Below are 25,299 nucleotides of genomic sequence, written 5' to 3'. Positions count from 1 at the left end.
TGATCGACTCGCGGCATGCTCTTTCAATTACCTCGGGACACACATACAGCAGCTCCGACCGGACATGAAAATTAATTACTCGCGTGACGCACATTCGATCAAGGCACGCACAATTTGAATCTTTTTTAACCAAATTTTTTAACGAGACCATCTTGCACCTTCCGCAGTAAGTATTGCGCTTGGAAATATAATCGTCGAGAATCTCACGGAAATTAAATCAATTTAGTTTATTCAAGTATCAAGGCAAGCTATAAAACCAAGATTCTCGCCACGTTTCACATTGGATAATATTTAAATGTTTCAAAAATCATTTAAATATTATAAAAGTATAGAGAAGTCGATTGCTAAATAATTGTGCGTACAGTTATAAATTCACGATTAATAATAGAAAAATCAGAAACTTGAATTTCAAGTTTAATCGCACTATTAAAATAAATCTAGTAAAATGCAACGATTACTTACTTTCTTGCCGTCCAACTCGTGATTGCCCTGCGCCAGCACTTTGTCTACGCTTGCGGGGTCTGCAAATGTGATGAACCCGAAGCCCCTGCAAACAAACGAAAAGGGAATGTTTAGTATAAATGTGTGCTTGTCGCTCGGGACATTAATGAAGCAAGCAGTTGCTGATAGTAATGGTATTTCCATCGCGAACGCGTACAAAGGTATGTAGTAGCTGCATGCTGCAATTGAATAAATTGCGAGATACATATCTCGATGTAGCATATACATCAAAGCGCACAATCGTATAAAAAAGTCAGTCAAAAGCGTAACACATTTCCGTATTAATTAATTCTCGTAAATCGCGAGATACGATAGTATTAATTCTCTGAATAAGGTAATTTTCGCCTCTTTTATTTCCGCGATTAAAAGTGCTCATTAGCGTAATTCATCAATGTCGATTTTTTAGTCGGTAAATTGAAAATTATCCAAAACGATTACTTTGGCAGGCAACTTTGAAATATTTCGCGAGCTGTATCAATTTTATTTATTACAAGCTTATCTATCACGGCAAAGTCAACACTGAGTTAATCTTTCGCGTTATCGTCGATACCGTGAAATAAACTTGTTATATATTGAGACTTATTCTACATACAACTATATAAAAATAATAGTAAAACGATATTGGAAAAAAATTACTACGATAATTATTGTAGAAGAAAAATGTCAAATTTTTTTTTTTTTTTTTTTTTTTTTTTTTTTGACAAAACAATATTTTCTAATAATGCCGTGAAATAAACTTGTTATATATTGAGACTTATTCTACATACAACTATATAAAAATAATAGTAAAACGATACTGGAGAAAAATTACTACGATAATTTTTTTTTTTTTTTTTTTTTTTTCCAAAACAATATTTTCTAACAATGCTTCTTATAGAAATAAAAATAGTAGACACAAAGAATAGCTAATAATATTTCGGAAACCTATGCAAATTCGGTAGAGCCGGCGGCGACTGGATTGGAAACTGAAGGATTAAAGCGAAACGAATATCAGGCCCGGCGTTATACCATAAATTTCACGCGGGACACGGTGTACACACGGATATATTAAAAGACAGTTCGACGCCGTGAGCTAAGGGGGTGGCTGCCGCCGGCCGATCCACGAAGGATGGGATGAGTGATACGACGATACGAGGGAATGCAACGCGTCGAGGGCCGGACGCAAAGCGGTTTGCATTTTTCATGCCGGGGCCGCCCCGGCAGTTATTGAAAATATTTACATGTTATTTATGGGGCACACATGCTTCAAGAACCAAACGCGCCGCCGTGCTACACCCGCTCTCACCCTCTCTTCACCCTACCGATATTCTCCTCCGCCTTTCGCGCAAACCCCTTTTCCGCCTCTTTTCCTCCTCGACTGCCTCCCTTTTTCTGTTTTGCGGAATGACGTGTACCGCTGTTGCTTCTTCTTTCTCTCTTTCGCTTTCACTCATCTCCTTCATCCGCTCACGAATCTCCCCGAAACCTGCCGGCAACGTCTCGAGAATTTTACAAAACGTTTCACGCCTCTCTTACTGCTTCCGCTTCCTTCTCGCAGACGAAACAACGAATACTCGTATGGATTGAATTTTTGATGGAGCCAACCCCTCCGGGCCTGCACCCTTCAATCCACCCATCGCCTCTTTCCTTCTACTCGGCAATACTCGTGCATCTAGTGCGAACTGCGTGGAAACGTCGCGACGACTTCCTGTTCCTATATCGATTTCTACGAGCGCACGATACCATTTCGAACAAGGACGCATCGAATAGGACGCATCTAAAAAGAATGGAAAAGTAGCGATGCCACGTATTATATACGCGAAATTGGGGGATAAAAATCTCAGGGAATTGTAGAGAGATCATTTCAGTTCTAGTTTATTTTACAACAGGAAACTGCAACTAACAATCCACGTTACATTTTTTGAAAAGAGCTTTTTCATTTTCAGCTTTGATTTTATAAATGCACATTTTCTAATAAGATAAGAAGATCGTTAAACATTTTTCAAAATACACCCTGTTGCAAACCAGAATTTGCGAACAATGTTTTATTTAAGAATCTCTTTGACAAGTCAATGAATTTTTCCTCGACAATGACATCGAGAGAAAATCGACATCACAGTAACTTTCAAAACGTTAAATATCTTTCCGAACAATTGGTTAAAATTGTTTAAAGAATTGGATAAGCGAAAAGCACTGTGTACGACGGAGAACGTCCATGAACCGGCATTACTGAGCTCGCGATTTGCTCATGCGGCTACGACAATATACCGAATTTTGGGAGATTTTCGCGGAACGTACAATCGCAGCAAACGAACAGCCGCTGAATCGGCAGTCGTCCAATCAGCATTAAAACGCCAAACAACACGAGCGAGAACACCGCGGACGGCTCGCATTTGCATACAACGAAACGACGAGGACGTTCTCTCGCTCCCACTCTCTTTTTGTCTCTCCCACGCTCTCTTTTACGACATCGCGTTTATGACGGTGTACGCCCAATGTACACCAAAATCATGGACACCGGTCTCGGAAAATCACGCGAATAATTCATCCATTTTCCACCGAACATCGCACCGGAATTTAATTAGTATTCGCGCATCACCAATTATTATTGAGATATAGATTGATCAATTGTATGATGAGGCAAGATAATCTGTTGTGTAAAAACAAAATGTTCACGCTATTTCATCATTCGTGCAATTATTATTTTCCAAGCAATATTTTCGTTATTTATTGTTACAAGAGGAAAAAATACGAATATAAAGAAACAAATATGACATATTTATCGCAGCATTTCATTTATCTTCAGATACGTTTTATTGTTAAGTAAAAAGTAACGAGTTTACACCAAGAAAATAAAAATTATCACACTTTTCCAAAAAATCATCAAATCGGAATATTATTTTAATCGAATTAAAAGCGATAACAAATTAATTTCTAGACTGCAATATACTCTCCATTTCCAAATTCTAAAATATATATATATTCGTTCTTTATTTATGACAATTATTCGCACGAATGACGAAAGGAATCGTATCGGAGCGAGTCACGAATCTTATGACGACCACTCCAGCGATAACAAATTAATTTCTACATTTTTCTTTCAATATAACGCTGCAATATACTCTCCATTTCCAAATTCTAAAATATATATATATTCGTTCTTTATTTATGACAATTATTCGCACGAATGACGAAAGGAATCGTATCGGAGCGAGTCACGAATCTTATGACGATATATCAGAAAAATCGAGGACCATTCCAGCGATAACAAATTAATTTCTACATTTTTCTTTCAATATAACGCTGCAATATACTCTCCATTTCCAAATTCTAAAATATATATATATTCGTTCTTTATTTATGACAATTATTCGCACGAATGACGAAAGGAATCGTATCGGAGCGAGTCACGAATCTTATGACGATATATCAGAAAAATCAAGGACCATTCCAGCGATAACAAATTAATTTCTACATTTTTCTTTCAATATAACCCTGCAATATACTCTCCATTTCCAAATTCTAAAATATATATATATATTCGTTCTTTATTTATGACAATTATTCGCACGAATGACGAAAGGAATCGTATCGGAGCGAGTCACGAATCTTATGACGATATATCAGAAAAGTCGAGGACCACTCCAGAGTCATCTTCAGGATAAAGGAAGGGATCCATCTGGCGGACCCATCGAGGCCCCGTGCACCGCGCCACTTGTCACCCCCGGCCATTGTACGTGAATAATCTATAAAAGGCTGAGTAGAGAAGGATGGCGGCTGACGTGTCCCTTGTCTACTTGAGCACGGCTTCCACGATCCTCTACTTTTCATCCTGCTCCTCATCCTCTCTCTCTCTCTCTCTCTACTCATCCTCTGCCGTTCGACCACCGTCTCTTCTCGTCCTTACCCTCTGGTCCTCCTTCCCACCCACCGACGCTCTCGTCGCCCTTTTCGCTTACCTTCCCACCCCGACGTTCCAGCTACGGAAGGGTGTCACGCCGGGCTGACGCGGTGCATTTGTTTGTCACGGCCTCTCTTGCTCCACCGCAGGAAAGCAGAGAGAGCGAGAAGCTTTTCTAGCATACGCGAGAGCATCCCGGACACGTGCCGTGAGAAAAAATCCCGGCCGAAATCAGTTCACGATAACGCAGAGCATCGAGAAGTTCTTTACTTGTAATTCGAGATTATTCGACCAAGGAAAAGTACAAAGCTTAAATGACAGAGAGATATCGAAATTTGCGGTATAGGTTCATCGATTATTGGAAGTTTCTCCGCGAGAATTGAAGGCTCCGATATAACAAAAGGGTAACTTCAAGATAATTTCAAGACTAAAATTTGTGAGGATATGATTTATCGTTCGTATTAATTAATGTAATATTAGTCAAATGCAAAATGTGCATTGACGTTATGAATGTGTAAAATAAATTGTTGAAATGTGAGGTTTTCGTAAGCAATTTAAAATCAAATATTTTACGCGATTACGGCATTTTTTGTATAGGGATATAGCTTGTTATGAAATAACCAATTGTTTAAAAAGAGTTTATATAATAAATTAGTTGCTGCACTAAAATATGTGCATGTAATAATTAAATATACTGAGAAAACAAAGTTGTTGACTCGACTAAATGTGTTTCGTTAATTATCATTTCTTTAGTTGAAATATTTCAACTAAAGAAATTATAACCAACTAATTATAAAAGTATTACATTATATAAAATTATTATATGATATATTTAAATAATTAAACGCAATTGCGCAAGAGACAGTAACTTCTTACAAAACTTGAAGAGAATTTTCAGAATTGTCAAGAAATCTATAACGCTCAAAATTAATTTGTTTCAAATTAAATGTCTTTTTACAGAGAGATCACAGCATTAATTTTGATATAATATCATGCCGTATGTAAACAGACCACTGGCTATTACAATACAAAACCGAGCATAAAATTATTATATGTTATATAATCATGAAACGCAATTGCGCAAGAAGCAGTAACTTTTTATAAAACTTGAAGAGAATATATAAATTTCAGAAATCTATCGCGTTGAAAATGGATTTCTTACAAACGAAATGTCTTTTTATACAGAGGGAGGTGGCCGCATTAATTTTGATAATACCAACGCATGCTGCATATAAACAGACCACTGCTATTGTAATACAAAACCGAGCACGCTTTCACTATGCACCGCGAGAGTAAGGTGTGTCAGGCACACGAGGAGAAAATAATAAAATGCAAGGTAAATCAGCTCAACGCAGCTCGCGCGCATACCTTTACCCTCGTATCGCGCCGAAAGGCTACACTCGCAGTTCGAGAATTTACCGCGGGGTAGTAGGATAAGGGTACGACCTGCCGGAGAAGAGGACGCCAGTGTATTAGGTGTATTTATGTAGGCGGTCTCATTGCGCGCGAACTTACTGTAAGTACCGGCAGTTACTTAGCCCGACAGTTTCTGCTATTGCAGTCGACTGCAATATACCCGCCTCGGGCCAGTGTAGCTGGCTTCGTAGCTGAAGCCAGTTACGGAGCCGGTTTCGGGGATAAGAGCGAGCGCGCATTCCACCACCGTCGAGCCAAGAGCTGAGAGTCTAGAAAACGCCTCCTTTTCCTCCGTACCGGGGGTTGTGTGTCCTCCTCCTCGTTCACTACGTCTCTCGCCACCTCGAAACTTTCATCCACCTCGCTGCTTTGTCGTACCGACTGTATGGTAACTGCTCTTTAACTAACCGCCTTAATCCGCTTTCCTCCCGCCGAGGTGTAGACAATCAAGCTCCACCGTCGAGGCGAGAAACATGCGAAACTCTCTGCGAAGCTCGCCGATCTTCCGACTCGCTTCCGAGTCGCTTTCCCCGCTATATCCCCTCTTTTCGCGTTTACATGAGATATTGTGTTGCTAAACAATCTTCTCTTCCTCGTTTTGTTTTGTATAAACTACTGTACAAACTGTTGTATGGAGATGGAGAAAAAAAAAGAGAAGAAGAGTTTCCTTCGTTTGTGCATTTTAAACAAAAACAAATAAATTGTTGAGATGGAATGATAATTAAATGAAAAATTGATACAAATGTCAATTATATAATTTTTCTATTTTATATATCACTCACAAAATATAAAAAAATTTTAGAATATAATAAATTTAATTAAATTATTATAAATTTAATTAAGTAATTAAATTATAATTTCCAAAATTTCGAATCTCAAACTTTTTACGTTCATAACGTTTCCCTTCAATTCTCCAGCAGGACAATAGCTTCTCATTTCGCGCTCATAAAACTGCTCTCGCAGGACTTCCACCGCGACGTGAATTGAAATGTTTCCGCGGGATCAACTTAACCGCGTAATAATTCCGAACACAAGCTGTGCGGCTGCATTAAAAGCTAGCCACACACACACACACACACACACACATATACACTCGTCGCCATTACAGCTGTATATCGAGTCGCATTACAACGAACGAGCGTAAGAACGCGTCAAGCTGTGTGGACGACTCTTTTACATTTTTCCTCTTTTTAATCTCTTTCTATCACTAGTCTTTTCTCTCTCTATCCCTCTATCTCTTCTTTCCCTCTCTCTCTGCTGCCTCTTCGCTTCTCTCTATCCTTGCCGCCTTAATGACCGGCTGAATATTTATAAAGCTGACATCGTCTAGGTGGCCAGTAGCAAGGCCGTGAAAGCCACCGCGTCCCATGGAGTCTCATTGTAATTGCCCTGTTCTTCTTGACTTTTCCTTGAAACGGGATCCCGTTGAATTGCATTATGCAAATCGCAATCTCCCTAAGTCAGCCCGCCCGCGGGCTGCGACCAGGGGAGACGTTTAAGTCTCGAGCAGGAAAAACGCGAGGAAAAATCTGCTCAATAGCTCGCTCGGTGTGGTCGACGCGATAACGATATCCGTAACTGCAGTCGTTCGCCGCTAATGATAAGGTGGCAAGTTCTTGTATAAAAGTATGAGATTGCGCTGTATTTTAAAGCGAATTCGTACATATTTCTATTTTATGAAATTATTACGTATTAAAGATCCCGAAACTTTAACTTGGTTTTCTTGCATCTAACACCCGCTGAAAATTGGCTAAAGAAGTAGAAATAATTTTCTGAAATATGCCTTATTAAAAAAACTGTAGCAAAAATATTTTCCTCTATCAATGGTACTCGCAGAAAATTCGAACGTTCATAATACCTAATTTCTCAATCTTTTTTGCGGTATAGAAATTATTACATTGTAATTAATTTTTAAAATAAAAACATAGCATTTTTAATCAATTATAATTGTTAATCAATTATATTGCATAATATTCGTTTTTATATGCATATTTGCATAATTTATATTCTTCGTAAACCTAATTATGTAGCTTGAGAAATGTTTATATCGGTTTATTATTCTGAAGAAATATAATACATATACAATTTCCCCTCTCTAATTGTAAGCATGAAAGTGTCAAGGCAATATGCAGAAAGTGGAAATAGTAAAAATTCGCAACATTCCTACCAAATTACGGACAAACGCAATTTTCTAATTTTCTCTGAGTTTTTAATTCACGACAACTTTTTTCTTTCCATGGCGGCGCCAACGAGAAACGCAAGGTACCACAGGGAAAGATATGAATATTCATCGGGCATTTAGGCCGCGACGTAACTCAATTAGTGACGGAATTATTGTTCTCCGCACGACGGAAGTACGGTAACAAGCGACGAGGAGAAACCTAATCCGTTTCTATCTGATTTGTCGGTGAACTTCTTGGGTCACTCTCGCTTGAGCGTGATTTTTAATCCTTTTGAAAATGACAAAATTCAGTTTCTGCTTTATATTTTAAAAGAAACGATCTCTTCGATATAATAGAGGTAGAGAGAGAGAAAGAGAAATTTAATAGTATTTCATTTTTGAAGATCAAAAATGTTAAAAATGTTTAATCCCAATTAATACAGTATTTTTTGCCAAAACAATTTATTCATTTATAAAACCGTAAAATATCTTTTACTTGGTTATTTGTTGCCGAAGAAAAGCTTGATATTGCCTTTTATGCCCTTTCGATGGATAATTTATGTTGGATGAGGCATCACAGAGAGGATGGCTTGTCGCGGAGCTGGAAAATTAATTTCATTCGCGGATTGTCACGCACACACCGCAGTCCAGTTCGTCCCTTTCAAGTCTTGTCCATCCTACTGCGCCGGAATTCGTTAATATTCATGACCGTGGGGGATAACGCTTATCTCACAACGCTGAAATAACTCGATAGCGCGCGCGAGCCTGACTTGGCGTTTTCTAGCTTTTTCGGCTTTTCTCTCATAAAAGCCTTCAACTTTAGTTTATTCTCTATTAATATAAACTGTCGACTATCATAATTTAATTCCACCCGATGATGATGGGATCAACTTTAACAATGCCGTTATATTTTAAGCATAGAAGTACAATTTTAAACAGTATATCTTGAAAATTAATTCTACCTCTCCGATAGTTATTTTTTTTAATCTAAAAAAATATAGATTAATTAATTTGTTGTCAATTATATTAAAAGTATTTTTTCACTTTTTTTCTTTCTACATTATTTCATTTAATAATTGAAGATTAATTAATTGAAGATTTATAACAAAAAAAGCAAAAGATAAAAACTATATAAAAAATTCACGGTTTAATTAATTAGCAAAAAACACTAAAATTTATCAGATTCTGCGATGATACGTAGACAACATGCAATCTTTCTCATGAAAGCTCGCTTGAAAATATTAATTGGTCAGTCGCTGGTAAAAAGTTATTTACGAATTAAACGATTCGCGTGTGCTAACCGAACACCGGATACACCAAGACCGAGGAAGAAGCAGGGAGAAAAAAAAGTAGCGGATGGCCACCTGTTGATATCGTCCTAAATATTCGTCACGCGTCTTGCTGACTGATTATTACAAATATTTGATTACACCTAGTCAAAAGTTCTAAACAGCTAAAATCATCTCTCTAAATAGTGTGTCGTTTTTGTCTTAAAATCATCTCAAAATTTGCATACAGATTTAAGATGTGCGGTATCAATTTTTCATTTATTTATATATTCTCTTATTATATTTAATTTTTTCGGTGCCATTCTTTCTTCGCTCTAATTTACATATAATATATATGTTCTTCAATTATAGTAAATTATAAATATAACTGGATAGAATCGAATAAATTAAGATAAAAGATTATTTTTTAATTTTCGTGAATGCATATTCGTTTTTCGTTATTATCAGTATAAATATTATAAATAAAAACAAAATTGTAAAGTACACTTATTATTAATTCAATAAATTATATAAAATTTTGATATTAATTTAACAAAAAACATGAAATATAATCAAAATCTGCGGTTGCTTTATAAGCAGCTAAAAATTCGTTCATTGAATTAAAATTATTCATATGTGTGCCGTCCAAAAATACTATTGTTATTTGAATTTATGCACTATGGAATTTATACATTATGGATCATATAAAATTCAATGATTAAATTTTCGTTATCTAAGGATTTTATTCCTCGACAATGAAATATAATATTAAAGTGTAAAAAAATATAGTCTCCATATTAAATATATACTTTCATATTGTTTTATATTTCCGAGCGTGCATGTTTCTCCAAACATGTTTCTCCAAACATGTTTCCCCAAACGGTACAACAAATTGATAACAACATCGCGCGCGCGGAAGAGAAAGAGAGTCGCATTCTTTTATTTATCGGAGTTCCCATGATAAAAAAAACCGCAACAGACGGAATCATCGAGCGCAACTCGAGAATCTAACCAGCAGAACGAGAAGACGACGCGTAACGAGACGGCGAAGAAATATAGGAAAAAAGTACGAGGGTGAAAAAAGAAAGAGTAGCGTGAGAGGTAAAGAGGCCGCGATGCAACAGAATCACTTGATGCAAAGAGGGCGAGAGACTGCGGGCCGACGCGGCTTGCATCCAGGGAAATAGAAGGGTAGGTAGGTGCTGGCTTCCGTCTGTCTGTTGCCATAGCGACCTCGACCGCTCTTTGGCTCGGCGAAAGGGCCGCGGACGGTAAATCTCTTGTACGTACAATAATCTCGCGGGTTGCCATTTTACAATCCGGTCCGTCAAGAAACGGCGGCGTCTTGCACGCGCATCGAGACACGTCGCGACACACATTCACGTTGCGGATTTCGTTTTCGTTTGTCCCTGCGTCACGTTGCTGTTCGTGCCGTCACGCGACGTTCGTCTTACGCGAAGAATTTCTTGTTGTATTGTCGATCTTCGCGTTGTTTGACAGAACGACATATAAAAAGGGAACGCTTACTTTAGACATTTTATTTTAGGGTAAGAAGTGTCGTTGGGATATTTTTAAAAAATTTATCATTCAATTAAGCAATGAAAATAGATTGACATTCGAGATTGTGATCGTATTATGTGTACTAAGCATAAGAAAAATGCTTTATCAGTTTCCATTTTTATTTTATTTAATTACGTTTAGTTGAGTTTAAGTTAAATTTTTGTTTAATATTTTCAATAATAAATGTGTTCTTTAAAGATTTTATTTAGTTCAAATTTTGTTTCTAAAATTAGCCAACTACGCAGAGATAAATATATCTCACTTCCGTCGATCTGAGAAAGCTTATTTACGTATTTTCTTGCGCTCTCAATCGCACGATATGAGAAATCGGGATTTTCGCGAGCGGCGACTTGCCGTTCGTCTTTGTAATCCGCTTTCCGGCAATCGCGACATTTCCGATGGAAAATTTTGATTTGTTCGTTTTTCATTCCTTCGCATTATTATCCATTCGTTCATGTTTCACTTGCGCTTCGGCATCGACATGTCTGCCCAGTCGGTCCAGCTTTTGTTCAGTTTTCAAGAAACGCATTTTTTCAATAAAATTGACAATAAATCATTTTCCTATAAGCGTAACAATATTGTGACGAGATATTTTGTCTCAACCGTAAAATATTTGCACTCTCTAAAAAACGTAAAGGTTTTAAAGTAGAACGATTCATACGAGAGATATATTAATAATTCAAATTTTTTTCACGATAATTTTATCATCGGCATATAATATTGTGTTAATAATTCATTTATAATTATAGCAAAGAGTTATAGCAATCTTTTTCATATATGCATAGTTAGAAATAAAAGAAGAATAAAGAAAATTTTTTTACAAAAACTTAATTAATTTGTTTAACTTTTTATTCAAGATTGTAATTAATCTGTTAATTGACTTAGATTTTCCCAGTTTATGTCTTCATATTGCTACATGCCTTCTGTGATGATTTATTTCTAAATTGCGCTTTATCGCGCTGTCTGCAGACTCTCGTAAAAACTACATTTACATCTAATACGTTAAACCTCCGCAATAATTTCGCGATTCTCGTCGGGTCTTCTCATATATGTCACAGACACACTTAAATCACACACACACATGCACACACAAGCTGGTGACAAGATGCATGGCATTGCTACGAGTAGATAAAGGAAAGAGAGAAAGACAGAGACCGAAAAGAGGAAAGGAAGGATAGCATTCGCTTGTAGAGCTTTGCTTCATTCCGCAGCCTAAATTCGTTTCACGGATGAGATGAATTTCTAAGCCGCAGCAGGGATTCGAAAACGAAGCGTCTGTGCGGCCCGTAGCTTCGACGATGCAACCTAATTCCGAAAGTTGGTTTCGTCGCATATCCTCCTCCATTGTGCCACTCGTGGAAAACGGAAGGGGAAGAGATATGAAGAGATAGATAGAAAATAAAAAGAGAAAAGCGTTGTTTTATTTGTGCTTTGCGATGAAATGATTATATGTATAGGATGACACACGAGTAAATGTTTTTCTTACGATTTTTTTACGTTTTCTTCTAAGTTAAAAAATTCTCATTACCACGAGAATATTTTGCATGCTAATTATATACTGTTCTTTCGCGTCTGCGTGAGCAGCAATTTTTTTATATCATCATTGAATATCTAATTAAAGCAATATATAACAACTTGTTTTAAATCTGTAGCTTTAAATGATTAGATAATAAAATTATAAAGTTCACTCATGTGATATGTAATAAAACTAGATCTCGTCATTTGTTATCTGTTGATAACAGATTTGTTGATTTTATTAGCACTATAATTCATAACATTTCTTAGTTAATTTATGTATACGATTAAGAGAAAAATGTGATAATATGAATATGCCGAAATATGATAACATCAACACGCAAATATTGGTTATAACGAAAAGGAGAAAGTAGAGAGACGAAATGGGGAAAATGGAAAGGGGCACCGTTTACCAGGCGAGTGCCAGGAATGCAATTTTCAGATTCTCGAATGTACGCGACGAGTTGCCCGCTGCATAAGCGTTCGCATAGATTCGGATAAGGACCGCGCATTCTAAGTGTCACTGGAGGCCATAGCAAACTCCTATCCCGCGAGAGCTACGAGCTACATTAGCGAATACTTGCGACGTCCCGCACCCCTGTCAGCATTCTAAGACGCCACCCGCATCTCAGAACGACGAGCAATTTCGGCCATATTATCTGACCACTCTTCTTCCTCTCTCAAGAAGATATACCAACCAAAGTGTCAAATAATCTTTCTCTTTTCGATATTTTACTTTTTCAACAATTTCCCAATGAAAAAAATAAGAAGTGAATATTGAAATAGAAATTATAAAATCAAATCCAAAGATATAATCATTTTCGAAAATAAAATGTCATTTTGATATAAAATAAAAATGTAAAATAGAAAAAATAGAAATTATAAGAAAATTGCATTTGTAAAAAACCTAGCTCTTTTAAAGATATATTTTATTATCTTCGTATTAGAAGAAGAAGAAGAAGAAGACCAATCATAAAAGAATTATAGGAATAATATAATCAGATGAATCATTGTATCAGTTTATCGAGCAGCTACAGAACCTCTCTTTTCTAAATAAAATTCCTGTCTTACGACTCTTTGTTCGTACGAGAACACAGAAATGTCTAGTGAATTTTATGTTACATAACAAGCTACGAAGTGCGGCGGTCTAAGTCATAAATAGGCTAGAGCTACCGTTCGACTTCATATTCCGCGAGTATCCTCGGAAATATGGATCGCATAAAGGATCAGACGGGCCGCCGGATCTTCGCGTATCCATGCGAGGTTCTCAGAGAGATCCACCGTATAAAACGCATTCGAAGAAGGTACCTTTCCACGGGGGTAAAACATTCGATTCATGCGACACGTGACGATAACGTGACAGGACTGTCGGCGACACGTGTGCGTTTCCGCGTTACCGTAGCTTCTTCCAGCCCTTCGTATGGAAACATTATTCAATGGATCTTATTTCTCTTACATAGGAAGAATTCACATACATATTCCTTTTTTATTTTATTTTTTCTTATTAGCTAGATTAATTTTTTTATTTCATTTCGCTTCAACAAAAGTATGTTTCGTGCAAGTTATGAATGGAATGTGTCGATATGGAATCAATGCAAAAACAAGTCCCGGAAAGATTATGCGCGCATGAATTTATATATGTGATATAATTAATTATTAAGTGTAATATATTCTTAAATTCGAGAAAGTAATAACTGATGAAATTACTTTGGATAAATATAAAAAGTATAATATTTCATATCACTGGCAAAATTTTACTTTTCATTACTTAGCCTTAAAACAAGCAGAAGAAATTATCGTAAATTATAAGAAGATTAAAAGAGACAAAGCACGAGAGAAGGTGAAATAGAATGTAGTTTCTATAACACTTCTTACAAAATATTTGCATAATGGTCAGATCTCTGACTTCAATACAATAGCCGAGCATTAATGTGGGAAAAATGTTTCGAAAAACCCACGCCGAATGAAGAAGGAACACGAATTAAAGTTGGCTGAAATGAACGAACAATTCGTCTCGCGTGCACCAAGTGCATTTATAACGACGTACTTTACCGAACTCCCTTCAACCACCCACCCCCCTCGCACCCCCGCCTCGATCGTTCTTCTTCCTTCTCGACTTCCGCCCTCTCGGCCAGCGCGCCGCTGGAATTTATTCGCCGCTGAAATCATTTACATTTTATTTATCGTCCGGAGAAGCTCGCGTTGTCCGCGGGAACTTCCGAGGTAATTGCGCAGTACCAGCGTTTTTAACGCCGGAGGAGGAGCGATGTTCCAGATGGTGGCAATGCAAAAAGACGCGCTCTAAAATACTGCTGACTGGCCACGCGAAAGAAGAACACGAAGAGCGAGAGCAGTAAATAGAGTAAGTCTCCCCCCGAACGCATCCCCGCGAGATCAGTTACAAGAATATTTCACTGGAAAAATGAAGTTGAGCTTTATAATAATTGCAATTATCAGCTATACTCAACCCAAATTTCAAAAATGTTGTTAAATGTTTCGCAATATTTTATTTTATGCATAGTATTTTATTAAAATATGTTGTTTCTTATAGTAATTTTTAAGCATATATATTTTAGTTTTATATGCGCAGAAAAACAACAAATCAACGATAAATTTAAATTATAATGTAAAAGTCTAGATATTAAAATTTAATATTAATATTGTTAAAAGTTTAATTTATTCGTTATATATATAATATTTACTCGTACAATTTTTAATCTTCAAATTTCATTATTTGTTATTACTCGGTTGCTAAAACATTTGTTATATCTATATTTAAGACAATTATAATCATAATTTTATTTTTGCGTGATTATATTTTGCAGGCAAATTTGTGAAACATTAATTACGAATGTACATCGCAAAATTTCACGCAAACGCGAAATTGTTTTTTTAATGCAAATTTGAATTATACATCCTGCGCGTCTTGCATTGCGTAGAATGCAAAAGTTGCAATTTGCGCACGCGGCCACACTGTGTAATATTTACGTAATACTATGGCTTTTCAAAAGCGGTGCAATAAAAGTACGTCGTTAATCAAGACAGGAACAAATAATAGCCGCTGAACAATAGTCTATAGAACGGGCGGGTTTCCTTGAACGGGCCGCAATAGGATTTGTCATGTGAAGGAGATAAGCCGCCCAGTCACCACCTTTATTGGTCACTTCGAGTGATTTTTTAATTACGTCCTCTCGAGCTCTCGGCTTGGACCAACTCTTGTTGCTGTCGGCGAGCTCTCTAACCAACCATGTCTCCACGGCAAACTCAATTGTACGACAGTTCTATCTATACGTCGCTACACACATGGTGACCCAGAACTATCACCGCTTCTTTAGCTCGCCAATTCTTTCAACTATTTAGAGCCGATTTCTTTTTAACAGAAATTCTATTGAACATTACATCCTCCTCTCTTAGTGTCCGATAATAATTATCTTTGTAACTAAATCTAACGAAAATTGCGTTAAAGAACTTGCTAAAAGACTTTAGTGACAAATTCTTTGACAAATTTAATCCTATACTTGTTTCGTAATAAAAATTACCCATGTCTCATTTATTTATCAACTAGAATTCATATCAAAATAATATCTGAAATTAAGAAACAAATTTTCGTGTCATGCACAGCACATTTGTATGTTTAAAATTTAATTCGCGAAAAATATTTTCCAGCATAAAACGTCTTCGCATAATCAAATTTTTCTGAGCATTTCAACCAAGCAAAAAATTCCACATTCGTCGCAGAATTTGTCCCTAGAATTTTTGGAGAAAGCCAGGACACCCTGTATACATGGCATGCGAAATGCAGCGAGGGTCGGACTGCATGCAACCCGAGTTGCAGCGAAGCCGCCTCACGCGGTATAAAGCATTCTATTTGCATTTTATTGTTTAATATAAGTTTATGCCACCCTCAGCCGAGTACGGACGTCACGTTACACATCGCCGCCGCGGAAACTGGCGCGCGAGGGAAGCAATGTATCTCTTATCCGACAGTAGCCGTCGCTATCCTCTTCCTTCGCGTAAATGGCAAAACAAAATTACAAAATTATAACCTCGACAAATAAGAACGAATCGTATAACTAAATGGATGCATAAAACAGAGAAAAAAATTCTACGAGCCAGTGATAAAGACACGACGAGATATTAAATTTTTATTAATTTGTATTAATATGAATATAGCTGTTATCGAAGCAAGAAAGAAATTTTTTCACAATTATTCCAAGTGCAAGATATTTGTTAGAACACTTTCACACATTGTTATTGTTATTACAATGAATTAAATGCTATTTTTTCTTTTGTAATAATTAAAAAAAAAAAAAACAAACAAGATATATATAAACAAATGCGCATTCTGTCTGTTCCTTTGATATATAAATTAAACATATGTATATATATATAATAATATATGTATACATATATGTATGTAAAGTAAAATATATTCTTGAGAAATATTGCGATAGGCCGCAACAGTTTGCAAAGATGACAGGCGCTTCGTTCGAAAAACGTCACGAGAAGAAAAATCGCTGTCATTCTCGCGAGCTTACTCCTTTATCGCACGAAGAATCGTACGCGTTGTGCGTACAAAGGAATCTTCGACGGGTGATCCCCGATGCGCGCAAACAGCGACCCAGATTATTGCCGCGAGTGAAGATTGGTGGATTTAGCGCGCCCTTCGCCGTCTAAATCTGCCAATTTTCAATTGATACGACCGCGTCATTGGTAGCCTCGGCTGTTTACACGGCGCTACCGGGTGAAAAGCGAATACAGACGAGGACGAGACCGGCGAAGGTGCTCGGCGGACGCGCGGAGAAGAAGAAAGAGGAGAAAGCGGATTCGAATCTTTACCAACCACTCGGCGAGACACCTGCGGGAGGGAAAATCTCCTCCGCCTTTGAAAAGCGAGGAAGTGGAGAGGTTTATTGAGTCCTGGGACACGTAGTCTCTCGAGGACATGCCGGAAAGTGCGAGCGAAACCTCTTTTCGCATCTCCTTCCTCCGTTCCTTTTCGCGAACCGCTACGCATCCCCTCTCGTCGATGGGGGATGATAGGGTAGAGTGTATTTACTGCTCGTTGCCGAGACAGAGTGACGTGAGGAAAAAATACGCTTTTTCGTGAGAGCGCGATTTAAAATGTAACAAGCATATGTAAGTGCGATCGAACATCAAAATTTTGTGAAATTTATAGAAATTCTCTAGAATATGCAATTTCGATCCATTGTGTTCCGAGATATTCGCTTTTTTTTAAAAACGCGATAATAAAATTTTAACAAATATATTCGTATCGTACAATGAAAAGCTGTCTAATTAAATATTGTAATAATTATATAGAATAAAAGTGTAAAAAAATATTAATATAGAAATTCGATCGCGAACTGTAACTTTAATTAGAACAGAGAGAAAAGTAATCAAGACCAAGATATAAACGTAAATAAATAGAATTTAAAGGAATACAAATATTTTTTTCGTTGATTAATTATGATAGTTACTTGTTTTCCTAAAAGAAGATGTACAAGAAAAATAAGAAAATCAAATTAACCTTTCCTCGGAATTCTTTTCTTGCAAATCTCTTTGGGACGTAACTAAGAACACTTCTTACATGCTGATTTCAAAGTCGAACGATGAAAACTATCGATTGGTCGAACCTCGTTATGGAAAATGTGAACAGTTTGCAACAGTTAGTCCCGATTTCTAGTGAATCGCTTGTTACTGCAAACGAAAATCGTTCGCACTGAAAATGCAAATGCGTGTCTTATCGCGTTTCAACCCCATTTCTGTTCCTTACGCTAAAATCATTTCAATACGATGCAAGACCCTCGTCGACATTTGTCGAATCGAAAGCACCGCATTGCCAACAGCGTGGAAGACAATGGATCGGTCATCCATGCCAAAAGAAATAAAAGGATAAAGAGATTTCTATAATAATCCGAACGATTAAATAAGATTTTGTGATTTTTTTTCACGTTTCCTTGCAGTTGTAATTTCGTTCTTTCCATGTTTTCATATCAAACAGACGTGAATTCACTGTCAAGATTTATCGAACTTTGGCATTTGTTAATATCATTATATACTTAAACATTCTTACATCCAAAAAATGTTTCGCTTTATTAGTTTTGACGCAATTAATAAATACTTTCGGTGCATGCGGCAGGATCACTGTCAATGATCGAGAAGTTCGTGAACGGAAAGCTTCGCGAGGCAAAAGGCAAAAAGTCCCATGGAGACGGGGCGGTAAACACGACAGTTGAGGGATGGAAGTTGCAACGCTTCTCTGGTAGGGCCACGGGAGCGTAATTGGATATAATTTTTGCGGGCCGGCTAACCGAATTAGACGGCGGTGTGTTTGCGTTACTAGCGCGGCGCGGATGGCGCGAGAGCGGAAGGGCGGTAAGGGGGATGAAAAGCCCGCAGGGTAACAACCGCTGCGAATTATTAACAAGCGCCGCTGTACGCGCCCTACGAGTCACCGCCGACTGGTGAAATAAATCGGCCCGCGGCGATCGCTAGTGAAAAAGGACGGATGAGTATAAACCTTTTGCAAATCGACGTAATAAGAATGTTTATGGACTTTAAATTAACGGATAAAAAATATATATATATATATATTTTATATATATATTATATATACCGTTTATTATATATATACAATAAACGGAGCTTTTCCTAGAAACATGCATAGAGTCATCCTCGTTACTTGAATCTTTATATCATGAATAGATTATTTTTTGTTTTTCCAGTTTGAATAATAATCTATAAATTCATCTTAACGAGACGCCGCGATAAATAATATTCAAAGAAGAGCTTAATATTCCGATTACACGTTCGTATTCCTTTATCGCTTGAATATTCGAAATTGCGCTCTCACCAATCGAGTATTTTCCACATGCAATTTCAGCTTTCGCTCTGGGTCTTCCGACTTCATAAAATTGGCAACTGATCTCGCGAGAATAAATTTATCGACCAACGATGTCGGATTATTCTCGCTACGCGCTGCCATACATCAGTTCGGAATTTATACCAGCAACTCGCTGCAATTTTTAAGTTGCTTTATTCGCGAGGTATCCGTGGTTTTACAGTTCCTGAGGGAAAGTTCCCTCGTGCCGTTAATTCCCGGCGTAAATTGCACTACGCCCCGGAATAATGCCAGCGACCGCGTTGTGAAACAGCACGTGCCGTGTAAAAGAGCGCAGGTGAACGAAGGAGGAACAAAAGTAAGTTAACGCGAACTGTGCCGCGGAATGTCTCCAATCGGGAGCGAAAACGCGCGCCATACCTACAGTAGTATAAAATCGTGCGAGTTTACGGTTGAAATAAAGCGCACACCCGGTAAAGCTACGTCACTCGCGAGAAATTATTGGACGCTCGGAATATGAATGATCGATGAAGAGAAATTATTTTCTCTATAAACTTTATCAACGTTCGCGTATGAAGAAACTCGGCGCTTCATGAACGTATTACGTACAATATAGTAAATGCTCTGAATTTTTATGCCGTTATACAAAATGAATAAATGAAAAACTGTTCAACAATACTTTTTTTACAACAGAGTAAACAACAAACATTTATATCTAGAGCTAAAAATTGAATCTATAATCAACATACAGTTTAAATTTACTCTTAATAATTATTTTAGTTAATTTTTTAAGTACAGCTTCTAATTTTTTGTCTAACTTATTTGGTGCAAAATATCGAAAGTTAAATTGTAAAATCAGTTCAAAGACATACAGAGAGAAAGAGAGAAGCTGCGTATACATAAGAAAAAATTATTTCGCACGTAAGGAAAACTTTACCATTGTTTATAGGCGGAAATACAGTTCTTTGTGAAGGTTTGTACGACATAAAGGGTAAGAATTTTTACGCAAGCATTTCTCGAGAAGCACTGTACTGTGAAGAGACGCTCTCGGAACATTGGCGAGACTGACTACGTAACGCGAGTGCATTCTCCATAATCTAAGCACATCGTAGCCGGCAGTTACGACCTCGGTAGTGTAGAATTATACAAAGGAACGGTGTTACGTTACCTCCGGCTCGCGATCCTCGTAATTTTAGGACATTTCATTTGTTATGTACCGTCCTTCCGCTACTTAATATAATAGGCTCCTCGCGAAACATAATACGCGCGAAGGCAGTCAATTCTAAGGACAGAACGAGTCAATATTACAGTGCGATTATTTGATGTCTCAGCTACAAAGACAATCTTTTTGTGAGATTTTCGTTAACGTAAAACAATTCATTAAATATAATACAATGATGTAAAAATGATACAGCGATGCACTTGCTTCCTAAAGCTCTTTCGACATAAGCAATCATTTATATCATGATTCGTCTCCAGCTCGTGAAAACGCAACAATTAAAGCAAAGATACTAATATCCGCGTCTAATTTTTTTTTTCTTTTTTTAGTAACAAAAGTAGGTATGTGCCTGTGTTGCTTCTCCCAAAATACTGATATAGAGCAGAAGATTGAACATTACACGACTATTCGTGTCTTGCTTGCGAGCGGTTACATGTTAACGTGAAAACGCAACCGCAACACAGACGATGTTGTTGTTGCGTCAATTTTAGACCGCCATAAATGATCCTCTCTAAGCCTGCAGCGCATGTCGGCTAAATAAACCTTATAACATCATATTTCGTATGGCTGGTTCGCTACTTGACGACCAATAAAGCATAGCTTTAAAATATTTCAGCATTTTTTTTAGTTATACTCGTTCCCTCACATTTTTAAGAAATAGATGAATTATTTATTAAACCATTTTATAGCTTATATCAGAAAACTATATATTTGACTATTTTATGCACAAATTGATCAATTGTAAACAATGTAAATTATATCATTTTCAAAAAACGATATTGCTAGTAAAACGTGATATGAAAGTGCAAAAGTGCAATCTGTGTGCGAAAATAACACAAGTTTATTTGTAGTATATCATTCCAGTATAATACCATTATCTAGACATCCTGTTCGAAAATAAAACTTAGTTTTCAAAACTAGTGCAGCTCTTTTATAGTTTCCCAAGTTCTCATTGTTAAATTTATTTTACTATTTTCGAACGAACCAATTTTTATATAACCTGTTATTTTCTTCACTGAACTATATATGATCTAACAAAAACAAACTGAAATATTTTCTCATGTTTTTTTGTTATCATTTGATTTCTCTTATCCGGTAAAGCAAATGTATGTTTAATTTCATTTCTTTTTCGTCGCATGTGTGTGGGTGATTATATAAAATTTTGTGCATAAATATAATAAAAGTTTGGTTTATCTATTACTTTGTGTTATTCTGTACATATTCATAATTATCTTCCATATTTGTGCATAATAATGTAAATTTAGACATTATATATATATAATTTTATTTTACAAAGTAATAAAGTAATAAACCAAATAAAAGAATAGAGAATTAGAACTATTGCTAATTAATTATCGTTCATTAATCATGTCTACAATAAGAGCATTTCAAAAAGACTATCAAAACATTTATAAAACGTTCTTCTCTTATTCGAAATGTATAATTTAGCAACGTTAAAATGCATGAATCATAAAAATGAACTAAGCAATTTTTTCAGATATTGTTAATACATGTCAGCTCTTTCCCTTCCTCCTATCTTCCTACCAATCGCCTCTCTCTCTCTCTCTCTCTCTCTCTCTCTCTCTGAGAGAATACTCTTCTAGAGTCAGCAGAAATTTAATTAAGAAGCACGCACACGTGGACCCACCCCTTCTCGCCACCTTTCATTCTCTTTTCATTTGTCAGAACTCCGGCTCCTGGGGGTGCGATCCGTTGATTAGGAACGCTACCACCATCGGAGTAGTCTCACTATCGGACCTGGTGTGTCCCAGAGGTTGCTGCACCATGAGTAGCTACCGAGACGATCCTGGCTTAGGTTTTCCGAGAACGCTGCAGGACATCCGTCACCATTAATCATGCAAGAATAATTAACGGAGGACAAGCTTCTAATTAGAGCTATCGTTGCCGATGCGCGACATCGTTTAGAGCCGCGCTACGATTCCTCACGGGACAGCGAACATTACAACGTCGGCAAATAGATTTACGGATTTTCACGTGAATTAGAAATTTCAATCATCTCCAGTGGAACAAAACATACCGAATCGTCGCTTTAAATTAAAACACATTCGTGCAGCATTTGTTTACGTGTTTTGAAAGAGACTTAAATTCCTTATTTAAAACTGCGATTCAAAGCTCTTTGTGAGTCTGATCTCAATAAGCTTTTAATTCCATATAGCTTATAATTCCATTCACAAATATTCAGATAAATTCAGTAATTAAAATTATATCAATTATTTGTTTAATTTTAATTGTATTTTTCCTTGTTGGTGGTGTTCTATTGATAAATATATTTTAATTATAAATCAATTAGACTCTATTATTTTATTTTCCGAGCAAATAAATAAAAATTTATTTAAAGAATCAGAGTTTTTTTATCGTTCGCGAAAGACATTTGGCAATAATAAATATTTCGAAAATATTCAAATACTACTGATGTCAAGAGAATTAAGTTATTTTTCTAAACAAACGCATTAACGAAAGTTTTGCTTGGAAAGCGAATAATCGAAGAAACAACAACATGACGAGGAACTTGATCGGTATAACTATGATGAAAGTATCGATCGTGACAATAAAGATAGAAATGCCAAGATCCTGGTTAAGTGAATCTAGAATAGTCTTTCGAGGTAATTAGCGAGGCGCCTAAATCACCGGAGTAGCATCATCAGTATGGCTGGCAGATAGGCTACGGTGCCTGCGGGTATCATGATGCTGCCCCGGTACAACACTAAGGAGATGCGGGCAAGGTGAAGGTAGGAAGAAGAGACGAGTCCTCCTCTGCCCCTGTCTTCGTCTCAATGTGCATTGATTGGACAATGCTCAGTCTTTGGCGTCGCGCTGTCCCTCTGTTTCCACAGTTATGCCATGTATTATCTACTCTCCTTCATCCCTGCTTTTCGTCCAAAGAATCTCATTTAACCTCCACCATGCCAATACCGGGAGTTGAAATTACTTAACCGTGATAGCTGCGTCTCCCTAGCCACTTTTGCTAACGAGATCAAAATGATTCCTAACTGTTGCTCGAAAGAGCGCCTTTAGGCATATATTATAGTTATTAAGAATTATCAATTTTAAGTATGTGACACTTTTAACTTTCTAAATTAATAAAAGCCAAACAATGGTATTTAACAAAGTTGTTTATTCAAACCTTCAATCACTTGTGCAATATTTGCAATAAAGAACAATAATGTTGAAAATATGACGGTGAAAATTTGAGCTATTTCGAAAAAGAACTAATTGTTGTTGCTTCAAAGCGATTAGATAGGGTAAGCTATAAACTGTTGCTCGAAAGAGCGCCTTTAGGTACCTATTATAGTTATTAAGAATTATCAATTTAAAGTATGTGACACTTTTAACTTTCTAAATTAATAAAAGCCAAACAATGGTATTTAACAAAGTTGTTTATTCAGACTTTCAACCACTTGTGCAATATTTGCAATAAAGAACAATAATGTTGAAAATATGACGGTAAAAATTTGAGCTATTTCGAAAAGAGAACTAATTGTTGTTGCTTCAAAGCGATTAGATAGGGTAAGCTATAAACTGTTGCTCGAAAGAGTGCCTTTAGGTACCTATTATAGTTATTAAGAATTATCAATTTAAAGTATGTGACACTTTTAACTTTCTAAATTAATAAAAGCCAAACAATGGTATTTAACAAAGTTGTTTATTCAGACTTTCAATCACTTGTGCAATATTTGCAATAAAGAACAATAATGTTGAAAATATGACGGTAAAATTTGAGCTATTTCGAAAGAGAACTAATTGTTGTTGCTTCAAAGCGATTAGATAGAGTAAGCTATACCGTTCGGCTCGCGCTCCGAATGAATTCGCAATGAAATGGCGCCTAATGGGATGCACGCGAGAGAGGCTTCGGTCTCTATATACACTTTGTTTCCCCGGGTCGAAACGCTCTATAAATTCGCGAAGTGCCGGGGGCCGACCGGCTGTGAGAGGATGCATCTATCGCGAACAACAATATATAGATTCGTATCGGCGGCGGTATATCAGGTTTTATGGGCGCGGTAGTTATTTACGCGAGAGCTAAAAATGCGCGCGGAAACGGCGGTAAACGCGCGCCGAAAACAAAGAAGGGGTTGGGTACGCGAGAGAGGTTTCCCTCCCCCCTCCCTTCCCCCGGGGGTATGAGTCGGAGGGAGAGAAAAGACGCACCCCGCGCGTCGGGTATCCGTGCGATTTCGCGGGTAACAAATTTATACGGGATCGTCTGATTTATCGCCGCGGCCGCAAGTTTAACAACGGCCGGCCGAACAACCCTCAGGAAAAAGAGGGTGAGAGGAACCGCTGCCAGGAGGAAGAGGGATGTAGAGGGGCGAGAGGAACTGTCTGCCGATGGGAAAATTTATGACGCGTATGTATGGGTTTCCGCATCTCTCGAGCGAAGTCACTCTCGACGATCTTCCAGCGAGATATTCGATGCACCAATCGTCGATTCATGACGCGCATACTGGTGTACTCGAAATTTCTCGTCGGGTGGGAAAGTGGAATTTGTGAGAAAAAGAAAAATTTTTCAAGGAATGAGATCGAAAAATAGAGAAATAATTCTAACCGCACTGTACGTGTACCGATGTTTCTGATCAAATTTGTCAAATTAATGATTATTATTATTATTTCTCTTCAAATGCTTCATCATTTTATAAAATCCGAAAAGTATGTAATGTATGAAAAATCTTTAATATCATAAATTATTGCTATATAGAAATAAAATCGCAAGACGTCGTCGCACTTGGTCGCTATTTCGTAAAAAAAAATCTTGTTTTTTTATTTTTTTCCCGCTATCGAATAACGTATGGGAAGAGAAGAGGGAAAGAACGATTCAATTCAGCTCGTGTCAGTATCGTCATTAAATTAACGTTAATGCGACGATAATGGTATTCAGTTTAGAATTGGGGCAGCACGAGGCGGAATCGATCCGCT

General features: G+C 37.1%; 1 protein-coding gene across 3 annotated transcripts in view; it reads right to left on the bottom strand.

The window, feature by feature from the left end:
* Rbp6 (RNA-binding protein 6) overlaps nt 1-25,299 on the bottom strand; it is a 590,474-nt gene that overhangs the window by 251,407 nt on the left and 313,768 nt on the right. For all 3 annotated transcript variants that reach the window (XM_029311221.2, XM_029311220.2, XM_029311223.2), the window contains exon 4: nt 463-547. In XM_029311221.2, the coding sequence (XP_029167054.1) occupies nt 463-547 (85 nt within the window). The remainder of the gene's footprint in view (nt 1-462; nt 548-25,299) is intronic.

This window comes from Nylanderia fulva, unplaced genomic scaffold (genome assembly GCF_048542155.1).
Source record: "Nylanderia fulva isolate GAGA-0341 unplaced genomic scaffold, ASM4854215v1 Scaffold28, whole genome shotgun sequence".
Lineage (NCBI taxonomy): Eukaryota > Metazoa > Arthropoda > Insecta > Hymenoptera > Formicidae > Nylanderia > Nylanderia fulva.
This window is presented reverse-complemented; position numbering and strand designations above follow the sequence as displayed.